The sequence below is a fragment of the Dryobates pubescens genome, chromosome 5 (assembly GCF_014839835.1).
Source record: "Dryobates pubescens isolate bDryPub1 chromosome 5, bDryPub1.pri, whole genome shotgun sequence".
In the NCBI taxonomy this organism is placed as follows: Eukaryota; Metazoa; Chordata; class Aves; order Piciformes; family Picidae; genus Dryobates; species Dryobates pubescens.
Window position 1 is genome coordinate 1,085,457 of NC_071616.1, and position 22,520 is coordinate 1,107,976.

General features: G+C 57.9%; 1 protein-coding gene across 1 annotated transcript in view; it reads right to left on the reverse strand.

Annotated features, from left to right (window-relative positions):
- Positions 1-22,520, reverse strand: part of LDLRAD3 (low density lipoprotein receptor class A domain containing 3) — a 105,326-nt gene that overhangs the window by 54,523 nt on the left and 28,283 nt on the right. Inside the window, exon 2 of the mRNA XM_054162164.1 lies at positions 12,740-12,886. Within this exon, the coding sequence (XP_054018139.1) occupies positions 12,740-12,886 (147 nt within the window). The remainder of the gene's footprint in view (positions 1-12,739; positions 12,887-22,520) is intronic.

Sequence of the window (22,520 nt, forward strand, 5' to 3'; positions counted from 1 at the left end):
CAGCCTAAACCTCCCCTGGCACAGCCTGAGACTGTGTCCTCTTGTTCTGCTGCTGGGTGCCTGGGAGAAGAGCCCAACCCCCACCTGGCTACAACCTCCCTTCAGGGAGTTGCAGAGAGCAAGAAGGTCTCCCCTGAGCCTCCTCTTCTGCAGGCTAAGCAACCCCAGCTCCCTCAGCCTCTCCTCCCAGGGCTGTGCTCCAAACTTGTGCTGTTAATTGCTGTTTGGACCCCACAGTACTTTCTGTTCAGTTCCCATAGGGAACTGCAGCACCAGCTGCAGTCATTCAGCTGGCTGAGCAGGGCAGGCAAATGCATCTCTTGCTGGCTCAGGGAGCTGGCTCCACAGGCCTCTCTCACAGGGTGTCATGGGGAACTCCACTTCCTCTGCTTGCTTTTTCCTAGCTAGAAAAAAAAAAGCCACTTAAGTTCTATTCCCAGGACAAAATCCACCCAACAGTCTACTATGACAGAAGGTCTTCAGCTCAAGACAGGATCACAGCATGGAGATCACCCAGTCCAAGCCCCCTGCTAAAGCAGGGTCACCCACAGCAGGGCCACAATGCCCAGAGTGGTTTGGAATCTCTCCAGAGCAGGAGACTCCACAACCTCTCTGGGCAGCCTGCTCCAGGGGCTCCAGCACCCTCACTCCAGAGGCTTCTCCCACTGTTCAGATGAAACATCCTAGGTGCCAGTTTATGCCCCCTGCCCCTTGTCCTGTCACTGGGCACCACCGAAAAAGCCCAGCCCCAGCATCTCCACCCTTCAGCTATTGCTCAGATCCCCTCTCAGGCTGCTCTTCTTCAGGCTCAACAGCCCCAGGGCTCTCAGCCTCTCCTCATCAAGGGATGCTTTGCTCTCCTCAGCATTTTTGCAGCCCTACAAACCAACTCCTTAATGCAGCAAGTTTTGATCCAGAAGAGGCAGCTGCAGAGCACTCACTGCACCTACAACTCCTCCTTGGAACACTCTTTGCTCTCTTTGCACTCCTTAGGTGAAAGAGCTGCTTGCCATAAGCTGTTAGTGTAAACTCTGAGGCAGTGAGCCTAAGAAGAGCTGTGTGTGCAAGGCAGCAAGTTTCAGCTGGCTTGTTAAAAGCAGCAAAATCAGCCCCACTGGAAACATCCAAAGCAACAAACCATCAGCCATCTCTGGGCAGGATTTACACTACAGGCCACAGCAAGAGAGAAAGGGCAAAGCTGAAAGGAAAGAGCCCATGGAGTCTGATGGCATGAAGAGCAAACTGCATCCCCTGAAAGGCACAACAAGAGAAAGCACCTCAGAGTTACACTGCTGTGCATCAGTGGCCAGAGAGAAAGGCATGAAAGGAAGCTTCCCCAGCCTAGAAAGCTTCACTTCAGTCCCTCAACATCATCAGAAAGCAGATCAGACAGACATCAGAAGTGAGCACAGGGAAAAACCTTCATCCTCAGCCACCCAGTGAAGTGATTCCTCAGTTGGCTGAGAAGTTACTACTCCTTAAGCAACCTGGAGAATAATAATAGCTTCCAAAGAGACAAACTCCACATCAGCAGCTGCACCACAGCAGTGAAGCACAGCTTCAGGAGCTGCTCATCTCCTCAGGCTGCACAGAGGCACCACAGCCCTGGGGCAGAGGGACAGGAGCAATGGTTTGAAACGAGAGCAGAGCAGATTGAGATTGGATGTGAGCAACAAGTTCTGCAGCAGGAGGCTGCTGGGACACTGCAAGGGGTTGCCCAGGCAGGGAGTTGAGGCCCCATGCCTGGAGATATTTAAGGTGAGGCTCAACAGGGCTCTGGGCAACCTGCTCTAATGTCCCTGCTGCCTGCAGGGGGGTGGACTGGATGCCCTTTGGAGGTCCCTTCCAACCCAAACCATTCCAGTGCACCTGATGGGCTCTGAGCTCTCACCCCAGCCTGGCCTACCAGCTGCCTGATCTTTTGATTCTGCCACTGACTGCATGCAGCTCTTAAACCTCTCTGATTCCAGGCTCTTCAGCCCAGCTATTTACTGACCCCCATCTCGAGAAGCCCATCAAGAGGAGTGACTAATTAGCACCACAATGGCTCTTGATCCTCCTGTCTCAAAAGCTATCAGCTGTGAGTGGCTGCTGCACTGCCACTGCTCCTCTGCAATCGAGCTTCCAACAAAGAGGCACAGGTCACTTCATTAGGAATCTCATTAGAGCCGCCAAGTATTTGGGTGCTTAATCAGCAGTGAAAACAAGAGGGAATTGTGGTGTGCCATGCCACCTTCCAGAGCCAGCTGAGGAAGGGACAAAGAGATCAGCAGCTGCCTGCCAGTGCCTCTCCCATTGATGCAGAGGCTCCTTTCATGCACTGTTTAATATTCAGCTTTGCTTAAGAACTCTGATCACAGCTCACAGGGTGTTAGGGGTTGGAAGGGGCCTTCGAAGGTCATCCAGTCCAAGCCCCCTGCCAGAGCAGGACCATGGAATCCAGCACAGGGCACACAGGAACACATCCAGACAGGGCTGGGAAGGCTCCAGAGAAGGAGACTCCACAACCCCTCTGGGCAGCCTGCTCCAGGGCTCTGGGAGCCTCACAGGGCAGAAGTTCCTCCTCATGCTGAGCTGGAACCTCCTGTGCTGGAGCTGATATCCATTGCCCCTTGTCCTATCCCAGGGTGCAGCTGAGCAGAGCCTGTCCCTGTCCCCTCCCTCCTGACCCCCAGCCCTCAGACATTGATTAAATCCCCTCTCAGTCTCCTACCCACAACAAAATGTCCTGGCCTGCAAGGAGAGAAGAGGAACAGAAGGAGACAACTTAAAAGCACTCAGTCAAGATAAATTGTGAGCAGAATTCTGCCAGAGCTCTTCCACACCACATATATCTTAACTGATTACCTGGGTGCAGGGATTGAGTCCAATGTGCTGCTGACAGCAACCTGGGGGCAGGAGTGGAGCTGTGAGAGGGTAGGAGAGCTCTGCAGAGGGACCTTGCCAGGCTGCACAGATGGGCAGAGGCCAAGGGCAGGAGATTGAACATATCCAAGTGCCAGGGGCTGCACATTGGCCACAGCAACCCCAGGCAGAGCTACAGGCTGGGGGCAGAGTGGCTGAGAGCAGCCAGGCAGAGAGGCACCTGGGGGCAGTGGTTGATAGGAGGCTGAACATGAGCCAGCAGTGTGCCCAGGTAGCCAAGAAGGCCAAGGGCATCCTGGCCTGCATCAGGAGCAGTGTGGCCAGCAGGAGCAGGGAAGTCATTGTGCCCTGTGCTCAGCACTGCTCAGGCCACACCTTGAGTCCTGTGTCCAGTTCTGGGCTCCTCAGGTTAGGAAGGACCTCAGGGAACTGCTTGAAAGAGTCCAGGCCAGAGCTGCAAAAATGCTGAAGGCAGGGGAAGATCTTCCTCATGAGGAGATCCTGAGAGAGCTGAGGGCTCTGGAGCTTGCAGAGGAGCAGCCTGAGGGTGAGCTCCTTGCTGGTGCTAAAGCTGTGCAGGGGCAGTGCCCAGAGGCTGGAGCCAGGCTCTGCTGGGGGATGCCCAATGCCAGCACAAGGGGCAGTGGTGGAAGCTGAGGCAGAGGAAGTGCCATGCAAACAGGAGGGAGAATTTTTTCCCTGTGAGGGTGACAGAGCCCTGAAGCAGGCTGCCCAGGGGGTTGCGGAGTCTCCCTCTCTGGGCATACTCAAAAGCTGCCTGCATGAGTTCCTGTGTGACCTGCTCTAGGTGCTCCTGCTCTGGCAGGGGGCTTGGGCTGGATGAGCTCTCCAGGTCCCTTCCAGGCCCTAACATTCTGTGAAACACCCAACAGCTGCTTTGAGTGCAGCTTTTCTCTGCCATGGTCCTTGCAGGGTGCAAGCTCTGGTAGAATAGCTGCAAAGGTCATCCAGCCCAACCCCCTGCACTCAGCAGGGACATCCTCCCCTACAGCAGGCTGCTTACAGCCTTCTCCAGCCTCACCTTCAACACTTCCACAGATGGGGCCTCAACTCCCTCCCTGGGCAACCTCCTGCAGTGTCCCAGCAGCCTCCTGGTGCAGACCTTGCTGCTCACATCCAGTCTCAATCTGCTCTGCTCTCATTCCAAACCACTGGAATTAGTCCCACTGTGGGTCCTGGCCCACTTCTGTCTCCCTAGGAGATCTGAACTGGTCAAGACAATCCCTTGTGAACTGGGCAGCCACACTGCATGAGGAATACCTCAGGGCATGAAGCTCTGCTTCTGGAGTGTGGAACTGCCATGGTAAAAGGGCAGCAGGCAGAGCCCCTGGGTGCCCTTTGCTCCTGGACATGAAAGCTGCTCATTAGCCTGACTCTGCCCAGGCAGGACACCTTCAGCTCAGTAGCTGTGCACTCACTACACAGCTAGGAGAGGCTGTGCAGCTCATTGGCTCTGCAAGACCTTTCCTCTGCCTCTCTAAGTGGCTACCTATTGCTTATTCTTAGGAGTGTGGAAGGCACAAACTGGGCTGCACTCACAGCAGAGCATAAGGAAAGGTGGGGGGCAAGCACCTCCTGTCCGACCCTCACCAGAGTGAGCTGGGTTCATAGCAGAGAACAGTGCTGGAGAGCAGCTCTGGGGAGAAGGACCTGAGAGTGCTGGTGGACAGCAAGTTCCCCAGGAGCCAGCAATGTGCCCTCATGGACAGAAAGGTCAATGGTTTCTGTGGTGCTTTAAGAAGAGTGTGGGTAGCAGGTCAGGGGAGGGTCTCCTGCCCCTCTACACTGCCCTAGTCAGCCTGGAGCAGCAGGGGTTTGTCCAGCTGTGGACTTCCCAGCTCAAGAGGGACAGGGAACTCCTGGACCAGTCCAGTGGAGGGCCACAAAGATGCTGAGAGGTCTGGAGGATTCTTTAGGGAAGAAAGGCTGAGAGCCCTGGGGCTGTTGAGCCTGGAGAAGAGCAGCCCCAGAGGGGAGCAGAGCAATGCTCAGCCAGGGCAAGTGTCAAGAGGGTGGGGGCAGAGTCCTCTCAGTGCTGTCCAGTGGCAGGACAAAGGGCAGTGAATAGAATAGAACAGAATAGAATAGACCAGGTTGGAAGAGACCTTCAAGATCATGGTGTCCAACCTATCATCCAACACCACCTAAACAACTAACCCATGGCACCAAGCACCCCAGCAAGGCTCCTCCTAAACACCTCCAGGGATGGGGACTCCACCACCTCCCCAGGCAGCCCATTCCAATGGGCAATCACTCTCTCTGTGTAGAACTTCCTCCTAACCTCCAGCCTGAACCTCCCATGGTGCAGCCTGAGACTGTGTCCTCTTGTTCTGGTGCTGGGGGCCTGGGAGAAGAGCTCAACCCCCACCTGGCTACAACCTCCCTGCAGGGAGTTGGAGAGAGCAAGAAGGTCTCCCCTGAGCCTCCTCTTCTCCAGGCTAAGCAACCCCAGCTCCCTCAGCCTCTCCTCCCAGGGCTGTGCTCCAGACCCCTCCCCAACCTTGTTGCCCTTCTCTGGACACCTTCCAGCAGCTCAACCTCTTTCCTAACCTGAGGAGCCCAGAACTGGACACAGGACTCCAGGTGTGGCCTAAGCAGTGCTGAGCACAGGGCACAATGACCTCCCTGCTCCTGCTGGCCACACTCTTCCTGATGCAGGCCAGGATGCCCTTGGCCTTATTGGCTGCCTGGGCACACTGCAGGCTCATGTTCAGCCTACCATCAACCAGCACCCCCAGGTGCCTCTCTGCCTGGCTCCTCTCAGCCACTCTGCCCCCAGCCTGTAGCACTGCCTGGGGTTGCTGTGGCCAATGTGCAGCCCCTGGCACTTGGATGTGTTCAGTCTCCTGCCCTTGGCCTCTGCCCATCTGCCCAGCCTGGCAAGGTCCCTCTGCAGGAATCACTCTCATTCTTGTGGCTGTCACAGTTCAGGCATGAGCTCTGCATTCTTCAGCCAGTGTCAGCTTGGCCTGCTCAGGAGGCTGGGGCAGTGTGTGAGGCACAGGAGGGCATCCCCTCCTTCCCCCCTACCCCTGTTTCATTTCTTTGTAGCCACAGCTCCTGTTATCAGGCAGCTGCAGGGATATTCATAGTCCTTGTGGCTGCAAAAGCCCTTCCACATCCTGCCCAGCCTGGCAAGCTCCCTCTGCAGAGCCTCTCTACCCTCCAGCAGATCAACTCCAGAGGACACAAACTGGAACCCAGAAGGCTTCCCTTGAACATAAGGAAAGTCTGTGAGGGTGCTGGAGCCCTGGGGCAGGCTGCCCAGGGAGGTTGTGGAGTCTCCTGCTCTGCAGAGATTCCAAAGCCCCCTGGAGATGCTCCTCTGCTCCCTGCTCTGGGTGAGCCTTCTTCAGCAGGGGGGTGGGCTGAGGTGCCCTCCAGCCCCTGCCCCTTGAGATTGATTAATAAATCCTCTCCATTTGAATTGAGTGACTTCCTAAGGGGGAAGCATGGCTCCAGAATGTGCCTCTCTGTGAGTGCAGCTCAGGAGCTCGCAGTGGAGCAGCCCCTGAGCAAGGGCAAGCACCAGGGGAAGTTTCATTGTTTTCAAAGCAGTGCACAGCAGCAAAGCAAAGGCTGCCTTCTGAAACCCACCCCACATCAGAGGGCAGGGCAAGGGAGCCTGCAAGCCCTCATCAGAGGTTTCCAGGCACATGACATGAGTTTGAAGGCCATGCAGGCCTCACTGGAATCCTTCTCTCTGCAGGGCACTGCAGAGCTCTTGCTCTCCAGAGCTTCTCCCGTGACAGAGCCACTGCCATGACTTCACTTTCAGTGGGCTGGGGGGCTTTTAATAGACAGAGCTGTTCCAAAAGCACCTCTTTTGAGGAAGCTGGCTGTAATTAAATCAGCCCAAGTGCACCTGAAGCAGCAGGCTGAAGATGAAAACCCACCCAACCTGCCTTTGTTCTGCCCGAGTTTCAGTTTCCCAGCTGAAAGGTTTTGGAGCACAGGAAAAGACTCTTGGAGGAAGCTCAGGCTGCTAATTGCAGAGTGTGGGTTTCATTTGGCATGCTTCTGAACAGCCCCTTTGTGTCTCACCCACAACTGCACCTAAGTGCTTGCTGCAAACACCTTCCCACAGGCTCTCCCACCCCGAGAGCCTGGAGTAAAACCTGCTGCAAGTGAACAGCAGAGGGAGCAGGAAACATTTGTCTGGTGAGGAGGTCTCAAACGGGGAGAGGGAACGATGTGATGATGAGACTGAGAGCAGCCCTGCAGGGAAGGGCTTGGGGGGCTGGGGGGGGAGAAGCTGGACAGGAGCCAGCAGTGTGAGCTGGCAGCACAGAAGGCCAAGGGCAGCCTGGGCTGCATCCAAAGCAGTGTGGCCAGAGATGGAGAGAGAGGATCCTGCCCCTCTGCTCTGTGAGACCTCTCCTGCAGGGCTGTGTCCAGCTCTGAGCCCTCAGCACAGCAAGGACATGGACCTGATGGAGAGGCTCCAGAGGAGGCCACCAAGATGATCAGGGACTGGAGCAGCTCTGCCTGGAGGCCAGGCTGAGGGAGCTGGGGGTGTTCAGCCTGGAGAAGAGAAGGCTGCAGGCAGCCCTAAGAGCAGCCTGCCAGGACCTGAAGGGGGCTACAAGAAGGCTGCAGAGGGACTGTTGGCAAAGGCCTGCAGGGACAGGCCCAGGGGCAATGGTTTGGAATGAGAGCAGAGCAGATTGAGATTGGATGTGAGCAACAAGTTCTGCAGCAGGAGGCTGCTGGGACACTGCAGGAGGTTGCCCAGGGAGGTGGTTGAGGCTCCATGCCTGGAGCTGTTGAAGGTGAGGCTGGAGAAGGCTGTGAGCAGCCTGCTGCAGGGGAGGATGTCCCTGCTGAGTGCAGGGGGTTGGGCTGGATGCCCTTTGGAGGTCCCTTCCAGCCCAAACTGTTCTATGATTGTAGGGTTCTATGCTCAACCAGCAGAGGGTTTCTCCTGGGCTTGGTTGGCTGTTTCCTTTCTCTTGACCCCAGTGACCCCAGGGAGAAGCAGCTGACACGATGAACTGTTTGCTACCTGAGCTGCAGCTGCTCCTGCAGAGGCCAGCTGGTGCTAGCCAGTGCAGCAGGCTGCTGGCAGCATGCTCCTGCAGGCCTGGCTGATGCCCTGGTGCTCAGCCCTCCACACTCTGCCATCACACAGCCCTTAGCTCTGCCTCAAAAGCCAGCTTTACCTTCTGGTTTGTGCTGAATGAGCAACAGCAGCAACCAGGCACAGAAACCTGTGAGAGGCAGAAGTTGCTACCAGGAGAGCACAGCAGCCCAAGGCCATCCTTGCCCAGGATCTTTCCTAGCCTTCAGCTCTTGGATGGGCACAGCTACTCTGCTGGGTGCCACCAGATGCTCCCAGCTGGCCACACAAACGTGGGGTGGAAGAAATGGCTCTCAGAAGAGCCAGGAAGGGAAATGCAGAGCTCTGGGCATTTGGTGTGCCTGTGATTCTGGCTGCTGTCATGCCAGGCACTTAGCAGGGATGATGTGCCATGCTCTGAATCCCCTCCATCTGCTGCTCATTAGCTGACAAAGGCAGCAACATGCCATCTCCCCACTAGCTGTTGCTCATTAGCTGACAAAAGCCATCTTCAGCCTTCCCATTGTTCTTCCTGGAGTAATCTAATAGAAAGATGTGGAAAGAGCAAAGAAAAGAGCAAAGAAAGATGACAGAGTGACTGATGAGCTCCACTAAGAGCACTGCCAGCCTACTCTTGAAGCTCAAGGAAAGAGCCCTGCCAGAAGTGGTCTGCAGCTCTTGGCCCCAAAGGAATACAGCAGCAGGTAGGAATCACAGGTCAGCAGCCAAGGCAAGCCCCTGCCTCAGTGTCTTCAATCATGCAAGCACACATCTCTAGGCTCTGTCTATCCAGGTTCCTGTATTCTCCCTCAGGGATCAGTACTGGGAGCAGGCTTCTTTAACATCTTTGGTGGCAACAAGGACAGTGGCGTTGAGGCAGCCTCAGCAAGTCCAGCAACCACACCAAGCTGTGTGCTGCAGCTGACAGGCTGGAGGGAAAGGAACCATCCAGAGGCACTCTGACAGGCTGCAGAGGTGAGCTCAAGCCAGACTCATGAGGTTCAACAAGAGCAAGGGCAAGGTCCTGCAGCTGGGGCAGGGCAATCCCAGGCACTGATACAGGCTGGGCAGGGACTGGCTGGAGAGCAGCCCTGAAGGAAAGGCCTTGGGGGTGCTGGGGGAGGAGAAGCTCAGCAGGAGCCAGCAGGGAGCACTTGCAGCCCAGAGAGCCAAGCAGAGCCTGGGCTGCAGCAAGAGAAGTGTGGCCAGCAGGGCAGGGAGGGGATTCTGCCCCTCTGCTCCATTCTGCTGAGACCACAGCTGCAGCTCTGGGGCCAGCTCTGGAGCCTCTGAGCCAGGAAGGCTCTGGAGGGGCTGGAAGGTGTCCAGAGCAGGGCCACGAGGAGGAGCAGAGGGCTGGAGCTGCTCTGCTCTGGAGACAGCCTGAGAGAGTTGGGGTTGTGCAGGCTGGAGAGGAGAAGGCTCCCAGGAGACCTCATTGTGGCCTTCCAGGATCTGCAGGGGGCTCCAAGAAAGCTGGGGAGGGACTTCTGAGGGTGTCAGGGAGGGATAGGACTGGGGGGGATGGAGCAGAACTAGAAGTGGGGAGATGGAGATTGGCTGTGAGGAAGAAGTTGTTGCCCATGAGGGTGGTGAGAGCCTGGCACAGGCTGCCCAGGGAGGTGGTGGCAGCCTCCTGCCTGGAGGTGTTTGCAGCCAGGCTGGAGGTGGCTGTGAGCAAGCTGCTGTGGTGTGAGCTGTCCCTGCCCATGGCAGGGGGTTGGGACTGGCTGAGCCTTGGGGTCCCTTCCAGCCCTGCCAGTTCTGTGATTTTGTGCCATTTGGCTCTTCCCCACATGGTAACAGAGAACAGAGTGGCTGACAGCATGCAGCTGCTGCCTTGGTCACTTCCAGCAGTAACCTAAGGTGTGCCTGGTACACCACCAGAGCTGCATTAGGAGGCCTTAGAAAGTTCTGCTGTTACAGATTCTCCCAACTGCCAGAGGAGCCTCAGCTGCCATTAGAAACATGGAATCCACCAGCATCACAACTCTGTTTGGGGAGTCAAATCCCCCCTCACTGAACTCTACCAAGTCTGATGCTAAATCATGTCCCCCAGCAGCACAGCATCACCAATCATCTGCCCAGCTAAACAACAGCACTAGGAGTTAAAAGGCCACTTACATTTAGAAGCAGCCTGCCTGACAGCCACTGGGCTCCAGGGGCTGCTGAGCAATCCAGCAGAGCCAGCAGGACTGAACTACAAAAGGCTTCTCCATGTTGGGAGTCACAGTCTGACAGTATTGCCAAGGTTGGAAGAGACCTCGAGGATCATCGAGTCCAACCTGGCACCACAGACCTCATGACTACACCATGGCACCAAGTGCCACATCCAATCCCCTCCTGAACACCTCCAGGGATGGGGACTCCACCACCTCCCTGGGCAGCACATCCCAATGGCAAATGACTCTCTCTGTGAAGAACTTTCTCCTCACCTCCAGCCTAAACCTCCCCTGGCACAGCTTGAGACTGTGTCCTCTTGTTCTGCTGCTGGGTGCCTGGGAGAAGAGCCCAACCCCCACCTGGCTACAACCTCCCTTCAGGTAGCTGTAGAGAGCAATGAGGTCTCCCCTGAGCCTCCTCTTCTCCAGGCTAAGCAACCCCAGCTCCCTCAGCCTCTCCTCACAGGGCTGTGCTCCAGACCCCTCCCCAGCCTTGTTGCCCTTCTCTGGACACCTTCAAGTCTCTCAATGTCCTTCTTAAACTGAGGGGCCCAGAACTGGACACAGGACTCAAGGTGTGGCCTAAGCAGTGCTGAGCACAGAGCACAATGACCTCCCTGCTCCTGCTGGCCACACTGTTCCTGATGCAGGCCAGGATGCCCTTGGCCCCCTTGGCCCCCTGGGCACACTGCTGGCTCATGTTCAGGCAGCTGTCAATCAGCACCCCCAGGTCCCTCTCTGTTTGGCAGCTCTCAGCCACTCTGACCCCAGCCTGTAGCTCTGCCTGGGGTTGCTGTGGCCAAAGTGCAGCCCCTGGCACTTGGACTTGTTGAATGCCATCCTGTTGGCCTCTGCCCATCTGTCCAGCCTGGCAAGGTCCCTCTGCAGAGCCCTTCTGCCCTCTAACTGACCAACATCTGCCCCAGCTTGGTGTCATCTGCAAACTTGCTGATGACTGACTCCATCCCCTCCTCCAGATCATCAATGAAGATGTTAAAGAGGCTGGGGCCCAGCACTGATCCCTGAGGGACACCACTGGTGCCTGGCTGCCAGCTGGCTGTGGCACCAATGAGTCAATGATGAGAGCAGATTACCCAAAGCAGAGAGCTGCAAACACAAACCAGAACCTCTGCCATGGGCAATTTCATTTCTTTTTTGTTTTTCAAGCTCACTTAAGTGGCTTGGGAGAAAAGCCCAAGGGATGCTCTGAGAAGACACAGTTCTTACTGCAGCAAGGAGAAGGCACTGGGTCAGCCTCTTCCCTCCCTCAGCCTTCCTCTTCAGATAAGACTGGATAAAGCTCCTCTGTCATCACATTGCCACAGCAGAAGGCAGGAGCAGGAGCAATGTTCTGTGCACTGAGCAGCACCCAGGCAGCTGGCAGGAGGAGTGCTGAAGCCATGGGGGGTCAGGGCGCTGAGGACGCAGGGACGGTGACAGATGGAAGGGATGCTGGCAAGCCTGGGAGAGCAAGGAAAAGCCCCCAGGCAAAGGGAGATGGCTAACAGAGATGGGCTTGCAAAGAGGAGACAGGAAAGGGACAAAAGGAAGAGGGGAAGAGGGAAGACATGAATGGACAAGGGGCAAGTAAGCTGCTTGGCAGAGAATCATCAAATGGTCCAGGCCAAAGGGACCTCCAAAGCTCATCCAGTCTGAGCTCCCTGCAGTCAGCAGGGACATCCCCAACCAGATCAGGCTGCCCAGGGCCTCCTCCAGCCTCACCTGGAATACCCAATTCTGGGCCCCTCAATTTAAGAAGGACATTGAGACTCTTGAAGGTGTCCAGAGAAGGGCAACAAGGCTGGGGAGGGGTCTGGAGCACAGCCCTGTGAGGAGAGGCTGAGGGAGCTGGGGTTGCTTAGCCTGGAGAAGAGGAGGCTCAGGGGAGACCTTCTTGCTCTCTGCAGCTCCCTGAAGGGAGGTTGGAGCCAGGTGGAGGTTGGTCTCTGCTCCTAGGCACCCAGCACCAGAACATGAGGACACAGTCTCAAGCTGTGCCAGGGGAGGTTTAGGCTGGAGGGGAGGAAGAAATTCTTCCCAGCAAGAGAGATTGGCCACTGGGATGTGCTGCCCAGGGAGGTGGTGGAGTCCCCATCCCTGGAGGTGTTCAAGAGGGGATTGGATGTGGCACTTGGAGCCATGGTTTAATTGTCAGGAGGTGTTGGGTGACAGGTTGGATTTGATGATCTCTGAGGTCTTTTCCAACCTTATTGATTCTGTGATTCTATGATCTTCAGGGAAGGAGCCTTGACCACCTCCCTGGGCAACCTGATCCAGTGTTCCACCACGCACAATCCACTTCAGACTACTGCTCAGCTCACCAGAGTGGTCATGCTGGGGAGGGACTTCTTATGGTGTCAGGGAGGGATAGGACTGGGGGGGATGGAGCAAAACTAGAAGTGGTTAGATTGAGATTGGCTGTGAGGAGGAAGTTGTTGCCCAGGAGGGTGGTGAGAGCCTGGCACAGGCTGCCCAGGGAGGTGGTGGCAGCCTCCTGCCTGGAGGTGTTTGCAGCCAGGCTGGAGGTGGCTGTGAGCACCCTGCTGTGGTGTGAGGTGTCCCTGGGCATGGCAGGGGGCTGGGCCTGGCTGAGCCTTGGGGTCCCTGGCAGCCCTGCTGGCTCCATACTCACGGCACTCCCTCTCGTCGCTGTCGTCGAAGCAGTCGGGCAGCCCGTCGCACTGCCAGGCCCCCGGGATGCAGCGCCCGTTGCTGCACATGAAGTTCCCAGGAATGTTGCATTCGTTTGTGAAGTTGTTCCCAGGCAGCAGCTGGCTCTCTGTGACAAAGAGAGAAAGAGAGGGAAGGTGACAGGGCACGGCAGCACAAGGCAGCGACGGCGGTGGCTGAGCCGGTGATCGGCGGCAGGAGGAAGATGAGACCGAGCGGTGCTGGCCCAGGCTGCTCTGCCCTCAGGCTGCCAGGGTGCTGAGCAGGGTGCCTGGCACCACTTCTTGTTTCCTGACTTAGTGTTTTACTTCTTTTCCACACAGGAGAGAGGGGAATCTGCCCCTCTGCTCTGCTAAGACCTCACCTCCAGTGCTGTGTCCGTCTCTGGAGGCCTCAGGACATGGACCTGAAGGAGAGGCTCCAGAGGAGGCCACCAAGATGATCAGGGGGCTGGAGGAGCTCTGCCTGGAGGCCAGGCTGAGGGAGCTGGGGGTGTTCAGCCTGGGCAACCTGTTGTAGTGTTCCAGCACCCTCACAGTGCAGAACTTGTTGCTCACATTCAATCTCAATCTCAATCTGCTCTGCTCTCATTCCAAACCATTGCCCCTGGGCCTGTCCCTGCAGGCCTTTGCCAACAGTCCCTCTGCAGCCTTCTTGCAGCCCCCTTCAGGTCCTGGCAGGCTGCTCTGAGGTCTGCCTGGAGCCTTCTCTTCTGCAGAGAATCTCTGGGACCTGTAGAGAGCAGTGAGGTCTCCCCTCAGCCTCCTTTTCTCCACACCAAACAACCCCAGGTCCTTCAGCTGCTCCTCACCAGCCCTGTTCCCCCAACCCTTCACCAGCTTGGTTGCCTTTCTCTGTTCATGCTCTAGCCCCTCAATGTCCCTGGAGTGAGGGCCCCAAAACTGACCCCAGTGCTCATGGTGTGGCTTCACCAGCACCCAGTACAGGGGACAATCCCTGCCCTGGTCCAGCCACACCAGTACTGGTCTGGGGCAGGGTGCTGCTGGCCTTCTTGGCTACCTGTGCACACTGCTGCCTCATCTCTACCCAGCTGTCACCCTCTACCCCCAGCTGGGCAGTTTCCAGCCACTCTGCCCCAAGCCTGAAGCCTTCATGGGGGTGTTGTGAAGCTGCCAGCACTCAGGAACGAGATGTTCCTGCCCCTTGGCACCCAGCTTGCTGCATGCCTAAGTGTGTGCCCTGTGCACACCCTTGAGGAGGAGCAGCACTATGGACAGGCACAAGACAGATATGGAAAGCACCAATGTAACTCAACCCTACAAGGCCAAGGGCAGGGTCCTGCAGCTGGGTGGAGGCAATCCCAGGCACAAATGCAGGTTGGGCAGGGACTGGCTGGAAAGCAGCCCTGAGGAGAGAGCCTTGGGGGTGCTGGGGGAGGAGAAGCTCACCAGGAGCTCTCAGTGTGCACTTGTAGCCCAGAGAGCCAAGCAGAGCCTGGGCTGCAGCAAGAGAAGTGTGGCCAGCAGGGCCAGGGAGGGGATTCTCCCCCTCTGCTCAGCTCTGGGGAGACCCCACCTGGAGTACTGCCTCCAGTTCTGGAGCCCCTATTGCAAGAGGGATCTGGAGGTGCTGGAAGGTGTCCAGAGAAGGGCCAGGAGGATGAGCAGAGGGCTGGAGCACCTCTCCTGTGAGCACAGACTGCAGGAGTTGGGGCTGTTCAGTCTGGAGAAGAGAAGGCTCCCAGGTGACCTCCTTGTGGCCTTCCAGGATCTGAAGGGGGCTCCAAGAAGGCTGGGGAGGGACTGCTCAGGATCTCAGGCAGTGATAGGACTAGGGGGAATGGAATGAAGCTGGAGGTGGGGAGAGTCAGGCTGGAGGGGAGGAGGAAGTTCTTCCCCATGAGAGTGGTGAAGCCCTGGAATGGGTTGTCCAGGGAGGTGGTTGGGGCCCTGTCCCTGGAGGTGTTTAAGCCCAGGCTGGCTGAGGCTCTGGCCAGGCTGATCTAGTGTGGGGTGTCCCTGCCCATGGCAGGGGGCTTGGAACTGGATGATCCTTGTGGTCCCTTCCAACCCTGACTGATACTATGATCCCTGCCTGCTTCTCTAATAAGGCTCAGACAGTGTCAGGCTCTGTGCAGCCAGCCTGCAATGCTGCCTGTTGGCAGGGCCAGAACTCCTTTCAGTCCAGCAGAGCTGGCTTCCCAGGAGCTGACACATGTACCCTGCAGGCTCTTTGACCCGTGCTGCATTCAGCCACGGGGCTGTGTTCAGTTAAACAGGCAAGGAGGGGAAGGAAATGGCCCATGCTCACTGCCACACTTTGCTCACTTGAAGCAGCAGGCCATCTGGGCTGCATAAAGAGCAGGGGCTCGTGTTTCACTCTGATGGGGACTGAGCAAGGGAAATCAATCTGTTGGAGCAGCCACTTCCAGGAAACGTCAGCTCCTGAATATTTAATGCTCACTGAAACAGAACCAGGGGAAAATACAGCAAAGGAGAAGTCAGCCTGAGCACTCCACACTGCATTCAGCAAAGCAGCTCAAGGATCTCTGTTTTGGGCCCCTCAGGTCAGGAAAGAGGTTGAGCTGCTGGAAGGTGTCCAGAGAAGGGCAACAAAGCTGGGGAGGGGTCTGGAGCACAGCCCTGGGAGGAGAGGCTGAGGGAGCTGGGGTTGCTTAGCCTGCAGAAGAGGAGGCTCAGGGGAGACCTTCTTGCTCTCTCCAACTCCCTGAAGGGAGGTTGTAGCCAGCTGGGGGTTGGGCTCTTCTTCCAGGCACCCAGCACCAGAACAAGAGGACACAGTCTCAAGCTGTGCCAGGGGAAGTTTTGGCTGGAGGTGAGGAGAAAGTTCTTCCCAGCCAGAGAGATTGGCCCTTGGGATGTGCTGCCCAGGGAGGTGGTGGAGTCCCCATTCCTGGAGGTGTTTAGGAAGAGCCTGGCTGAGGCCCTTGGTGCCATGGTTGAGTTGATCAGATGGTGCTGGGTGAGAGGTTGGACTCAATGACCTCAGAGGTCTTTTCCAACCTGGTTAATTCTATTCTATTCTATTGGCCCTGAGAGAACAGCAGAGAAGTGGACATGATGAAGCAGCTGCCCCCTGGGAACACTGCTGCCTCCTCACCAGAATGTGAAAGCACTGAGAGCAGGCAGTGCCCCTGCCCAAGGTCTGGAGCAAGGACGAGAGCCTTCCGTGCTCTTCGCCCTCACGAGTCCCTTCAGGCTCCCTGCAAGGAGGATCCACTGCCAAGGAGGGAGTGTGAACTCTTCACTGCCAAACCTTTGGCATCCTTCCTGTGGGAATCCTGGCATCTCCCCCTGGATACTTGCAATGGATTGTGGCTTAAGGTTTTCCAAATGGGAAGAGAAGGACTTTGCTGCAGGCTGGTAAGCAGCTGGGGGGCCAGGGGGGCACTCAGTCAGCCCCCGTCACAGGAGGCACACAGCCTGCCCCTCACTGCAATGAATGAACTCATTCTCTCTCCTGATCCCCTCAGCACATGCAAACCCACCCCAGGTGTGCTTCCAGCACATCAGGAATGTGTTCTCACTCTACTCAAATCTGCAATGTGGACACAAAAGCAGAGGGACCAGGAGCAGGCAGGAGCTGGGTTCTGCCTCACCTCCAGGAGCTGCCGGTGTTGGCCCCAGCAGCCGAAGGAAGGCAGAGTGGTGACAGCAGCCGTGAGCAAACACTTCTGCCCCTCCTCTGCCACCCCAGCAGCCAGCAGAGAGCCCTGCTAAGTGCCTGGGGGGATGTGGCAAGGCTGTGCTCCTCAGAGGCTGCACAGCTCTTGAGTGCTGCTGACACTCGGGGCCTGGAGCTCCTGCAAGCCCAGCCACTGAGGACAGAGTTATCTTATCATGCTCCTTCCTGCTGACATGCAACATCTGGCTCACTCCACATCCACACTGCACACAGCTACCACTGCAGATCATGCACCCAGAAGAGCAATTCAAAAGCTGAGCCTGAAAAAATTCCAAATCACAGAATGCTTTGGGCTGGGAAGGACCTCCAGAGGCCACCCAGTCCAGCCCCCTGCAGGGACATCCTCCCCTGCAGCAGGCTGCTCACAGCCTTCTCCAGCCTCACCTGCAACAGCTCCAGGCATGGAGCCTCAGCCACCTCCCTGGGCAACCTCCTGCAGTGTCCCAGCAGCCTCCTGCTGCAGAACTTGTTGCTCACATCCAATCTCAATCTGCTCTGCTCTCATTCCAAACCATTGCCCCTGGGCCTGTCCCTGCAGGCCTTTGCCAACAGTCCCTCTGCAGCCTTCTTGTAGCCCCCTTCAGGTCCTGGCAGGCTGCTCTTAGGGCTGCCTGGATCCTCCTCTTCTCCAGGCTGAACACCCCCAGCTCCCTCAGCCTGGCCTCCAGGCAGAGCTGCTCCAGCCCCCTGATCACCTTGGTGGCCTCCTCTGGAGCCTCTCCATCAGCTCCATGTCCTTGCTGTGCTGAGGGCTCCAGAGCTGGAGGCAGCCTCTTTGTCTTTTCTTCCCTCCCTATCAATGAGCCATTCAAGAGCAGTGCTCAGACTTCTTCCTGTTGAAGAAAGCAGATAAGATTCCACTTGGAAATCTTATCACTGGGTGGATGTTGGCCATGTCCTTTCTATATTGAGGGCTCAGAGCTGGACACAGCCCTGCAGGAGAGGTCTCACAGAGGGGCAGAATCCTCTCTCTCCATCTCTGGCCACACTGCTTTGGATGCAGCCCAGGCTGCCCTTGGCCTTCTGTGCTGCCAGCTCACACTGCTGGCTCCTGTCCAGCTTCTCCCCCACCAGCACCCCAAGTCCTTCTCTGCAGGGCTGCTCTCAATCTCATCCTCCCCCAGCCTGGACTGTGATCTAGGACTGTCCCAACCCAGTTGCAGGACCTTGCATTCTGCCTCACTGAAACTCACCATTCTTTACTTAGGAACTTCAGGTTAAGGAGTGCATGCAGCAGAAGGCCAACAGAAGGATGCTGTCAGCAAGGTCACAGCAGACTTCAGTACACTTGGCTTACAAGGCACAGCACTGAAAAGCAAGGCAGAGCCCATTCATGGTTATGAGAGGAGTTCAACCTCCTGCAAGTATCCAGAGTCATTATTTCATATAGAAAGACAGAATAGAATAGAATTAAACCAGGTTGGGAAAGCCCTTTGAGATCATCCAGTCCAACCTCTCACCCAGCACCATCTGATCAACTCAACCATGGCACCAAGGGCCTCAGCCAGGCTCTTCCTAAACACCTCCAGGGATGGGGACTCCACCACCTCCCTGGGCAGCACATCCCAAGGGACAATCTCTCTGGGAAGAACTTTCTCCTCACCTCCAGCCTGAATCTCCCCTGGCACAGCTTGAGACTGTGTCCTCTTGTTCTGCTGCTGCCTGCCTGGGAGAAGAGACCAACCCCCACCTGGCTACAACCTCCCTTCAGGGAGCTGGAGAGAGCAATGAGGTCTCCCCTGAGCCTCCTCTTCTCCAGGCTAAGCAACCCCAGCTCCCTCAGCCTCTCCTCACAGGGCTGTGCTCCAGACCCCTCCCCAGCCTTGTTGCCCTTCTCTGGACACCTTCCAGCAGCTCAACCTCCTTCCTAACCTGAGGAGCCCAGAACTGGACACAGGACTCAAGGTGTGGCCTGACCAGTGCCGAGCACAGGGCACAATGACCTCCCTGCTCCTGCTGGCCACACTGTTCCTGCTGCAGGCCAGGATGCCCTTGGCCTTCTTGGCCCCCTGGGCACACTGCTGGCCCAACAGTCTGTGCCAACAACCTCCCTCCAGCTCTTCCCAACACCTTCTCCTTTGTAGAGCAGGAGGAGGTCACTAGTTTTTAAGAGGGAGGTCCCACACTGAATTCCTGGATGTGGAGCACAAGGGGATGGCACACTAACAGCCCCCACCAGGCAAGCACACCAGGCCCCTGGGGCCAGAGCTCACTTCCCATCTCTGAAACAAAGAGCTCTGGCATCACCCCATGCCTTGTTTGCAGCTGCATGCTCAGCAGGGATCCCAGACCTCCATAAATGCTGCTCCCCAGCTCCTTTGCTTCCCTGTGCAGCACTGTGGTCAGCAGCAGCACCAGGGCAGGCATTGTCCCCCTGCACTCAGCACCTTAAGGCCACACCTTGAATCCTGGGCTCAGTTCTGGGCCCCTCGCTCCAAGAAGGACACTGAGGGGCTGGAGAGGGTCTAGACAAGGGTCACCCAGCTGGTGAAGGGTCTGGAGAACAGGGCTGGGGAGCAGCAGCTGAGGGAAGTGGGGTTGTTCAGTCTGGAGAAGAGGAGGCTGAGCAGACGCCTCCTTGTGCCCTGCAGCTTCTGGACGGAGGTTGGAGCCAGGCAGGGCTTGGGCTCTGCTTGTTACTATCAGGTGACAGAATGAGAGGGAACAGCCTAAGGCTGGGGTCAGGCCAGAGATGAGGCAAACTTTCTGCCCTGCAGAAGTGGTGAGGGCCTGGCACAGCCTGCCCAGGCGGGTGGGGGAGCCACGGGGCGCGCTGACACGTGCGGCCCCTGGGCCGTGGTGGTGCGGGGCTGACGGCCGGGCTGCATGGCCTGGAGGCCTCTTCCAACCCAGTCCTCTGAGTCTATGAACAGTGCCAGGCCAGCAGAGAGGAAAAGCATCCCCCCAGGACACACTCAGGATGGCTTTGGGTAGCAGGGGATACAACGAAGCTGTCTCCCACAGCACCGAAGCCATCTGTCACAAGCAAAGGACACCTGCCAGGGATGATCTGACAACTGAAATCTCCTTGACCAGCCTTGAGCCCCCCCATCCCCTACCCTCACCCAGACTGCCTGAGGAGTGCACTGCTGCTGCAACATGAGAAGCTCTGAGGGTCCGTGGCATGGGCAGGCTGACAGCCCCACTGCAGTGCAGGTGCTCCAAGTGCTCCACAGCAGGCAAACCACCCTCCAGCCAGGGAGCTGCTCAGCCTCCAGCCAGGGAGCTGCTCAGCAGCCTCCAGCCAGGGAGCTGCTCAGCAGCCTCCAGCCAGGGAGCTGCTCACCAGCCTCCAGCCAGGGAGCTGCTCAGCCTCCAGCCAGGGAGCTGCTCAGCCTCCAGCCAGGGAGCTGCTCACCAGCCTCCAGCCAGGGAGCTGCTCACCAGCCTCCAGCCAGGGAGCTGCTCACCACCCTCCAGCCAGGGAGCTGCTCACCAGCCTCCAGCCAGGGAGCTGCTCAGCAGCCTCCAGCCAGGGAGCTGCTCAGCAGCCTCCAGCCAGGGAGCTGCTCAGCAGCCTCCAGCCAGGGAGCTGCTCACCACCCTCCAGCCAGGGAGCTGCTCACCACCCTCCAGCCAGGGAGCTGCTCAGCAGCCTCCAGCCAGGGAGCTGCTCAGCAGCCTCCAGCCAGGGAGCTGCTCAGCAGCCTCCAGCCAGGGAGCTGCTCAGCAGCCTCCAGCCAGGGAGCTGCTCAGCAGCCTCCAGCCAGGGAGCTGCTCAGCAGCCTCCAGCCAGGGAGCTGCTCACCAGCCTCCAGCCAGGGAGCTGCTCAGCAGCCTCCAGCCAGGGAGCTGCTCAGCAGCCTCCAGCCAGGGAGCTGCTCAGCAGCCTCCAGCCAGGGAGCTGCTCAGCAGCCTCCAGCCAGGGAGCTGCTCAGCCTCCAGCCAGGGAGCTGCTCAGCAGCCTCCAGCCAGGGAGCTGCTCAGCAGCCTCCAGCCAGGGAGCTGCTCAGCAGCCTCCAGCCAGGGAGCTGCTCAGCCTCCAGCCAGGGAGCTGCTCAGCCTCCAGCCAGGGAGCTGCTCACCAGCCTCCAGCCAGGGAGCTGCTCAGCAGCCTCCAGCCAGGGAGCTGCTCACCAGCCTCCAGCCAGGGAGCTGCTCACCACCCTCCAGCCAGGGAGCTGCTCAGCAGCCTCCAGCCAGGGAGCTGCTCACCACCCTCCAGCCAGGGAGCTGCTCAGCAGCCTCCAGCCAGGGAGCTGCTCAGCAGCCTCCAGCCAGGGAGCTGCTCACCCTCCAGCCAGGGAGCTGCTCACCACCCTCCAGCCAGGGAGCTGCTCAGCCTCCAGCCAGGGAGCTGCTCACCAGCCTCCAGCCAGGGAGCTGCTCACCAGCCTCCAGCCAGGGAGCTGCTCAGCAGCCTCCAGCCAGGGAGCTGCTCAGCCTCCAGCCAGGGAGCTGCTCACCAGCCTCCAGCCAGGGAGCTGCTCACCAGCCTCCAGCCAGGGAGCTGCTCAGCAGCCTCCAGCCAGGGAGCTGCTCAGCAGCCTCCAGCCAGGGAGCTGCTCAGCAGCCTCCAGCCAGGGAGCTGCTCAGCAGCCTCCAGCCAGGGAGCTGCTCACCAGCCTCCAGCCAGGGAGCTGCTCACCAGCCTCCAGCCAGGGAGCTGCTCACCAGCCTCCAGCCAGGGAGCTGCTCAGCAGCCTCCAGCCAGGGAGCTGCTCAGCAGCCTCCAGCCAGGGAGCTGCTCAGCAGCCTCCAGCCAGGGAGCTGCTCAGCAGCCTCCAGCCAGGGAGCTGCTCAGCAGCCTCCAGCCAGGGAGCTGCTCACCAGCCTCCAGCCAGGGAGCTGCTCACCAGCCTCCAGCCAGGGAGCTGCTCAGCCTCCAGCCAGGGAGCTGCTCACCAGCCTCCAGCCAGGGAGCTGCTCACCCTCCAGCCAGGGAGCTGCTCAGCCTCCAGCAGGGAGCTGCTCAGCCTCCAGCTGCCACTCCATCAGCTTCACCTGTGCAGCCAATACCCAGCTTACAAAGGCCTGTAGGGACAGGACAAGGGGCAGTGCCACCAAGTGAGGTGGGAGTGTCACAGTGCCGCTTGGAGCCATGGTTTACTAGTCAGGAGGTGCTGGGTGACAGGTTGGACTTGATGAGCTCTGAGGTCTCTTCCAACCTCATTGATTCTATGATTCTATTCTGTGATTCTAGTTGGAAGAGGCCTGGCTGTCTGCAGCTCCCTGAAAGGAGGCTGTGGAGAGGCTGCTGCTGGTCTCTGCTCACAGGGAATTAGTGACAGAACAAGAGGGAATGGCCTCAAGCTGCCCCTGGGGAGGTTTGGACTGGACAGTTGGATGAAGGTCCCATCAAAAGTGGTCAGGGATTGGAGAGTGCTGCCCAGGGAGGTGGTGGAGTCCCCAAGCCTGGCTGTGTTTGAAGGTGGTTTGGCTGTGGTGCTTGGGGCTATGGTTTAGGGGTGAGCCTTGCAGAGCAGGGTTCTGGGTTGGCCTCGGTGATCCTGAGGGGGTTCTCCAAGCTGACTGTTTCTGTGACTCCACAAAGACCACCACAGGGAAAGGATCTCTTCTCCCAAAGCCCCTACCCTGCTCTCTAGCTCCTGCTGTCCTCCCTCTTCTCTACATACCCCAACTATGCACTTCTGCACCTAGCCATGCAAGAGCCTGAACTGAAGCTAATCCCCTCCATCACCCCAGCCACCACTTGCTGTCTCCTTGCAGCACCACAGGCAGCAGGCCAGCCAGGCACAGGCTCCCTTTAAGCCCCCAGCCTGCCTGGCTGCAGTCTATATTTGGGGGCCTGGGCATTTCACTAAAGCCCCCACATTTGCTTGTCTCCAAGTGCAGCTGCTTGAGCACACACCAAAAATACATCTCCTAGGTCTGCAGGCTCTCAGCACAGCCAGCAGGAGGGGAGAGAAACAGTAGAGAGTGAAGAGGGCTCCAAGCTAGCACAAATTTAAACAGCAATAGGAGAGGAGGAAGAAATCACAGAATGGTCAGGGCTGGAAGGGAGCTCAAGGCTCAGCCAGTCCCAACCCCCTGCCATGGGCAGGGACACCTCACACCACAGCAGCTTGCTCACAGCCACCTCCAGCCTGGCTGCAAACACCTCCAGGCAGGAGGCT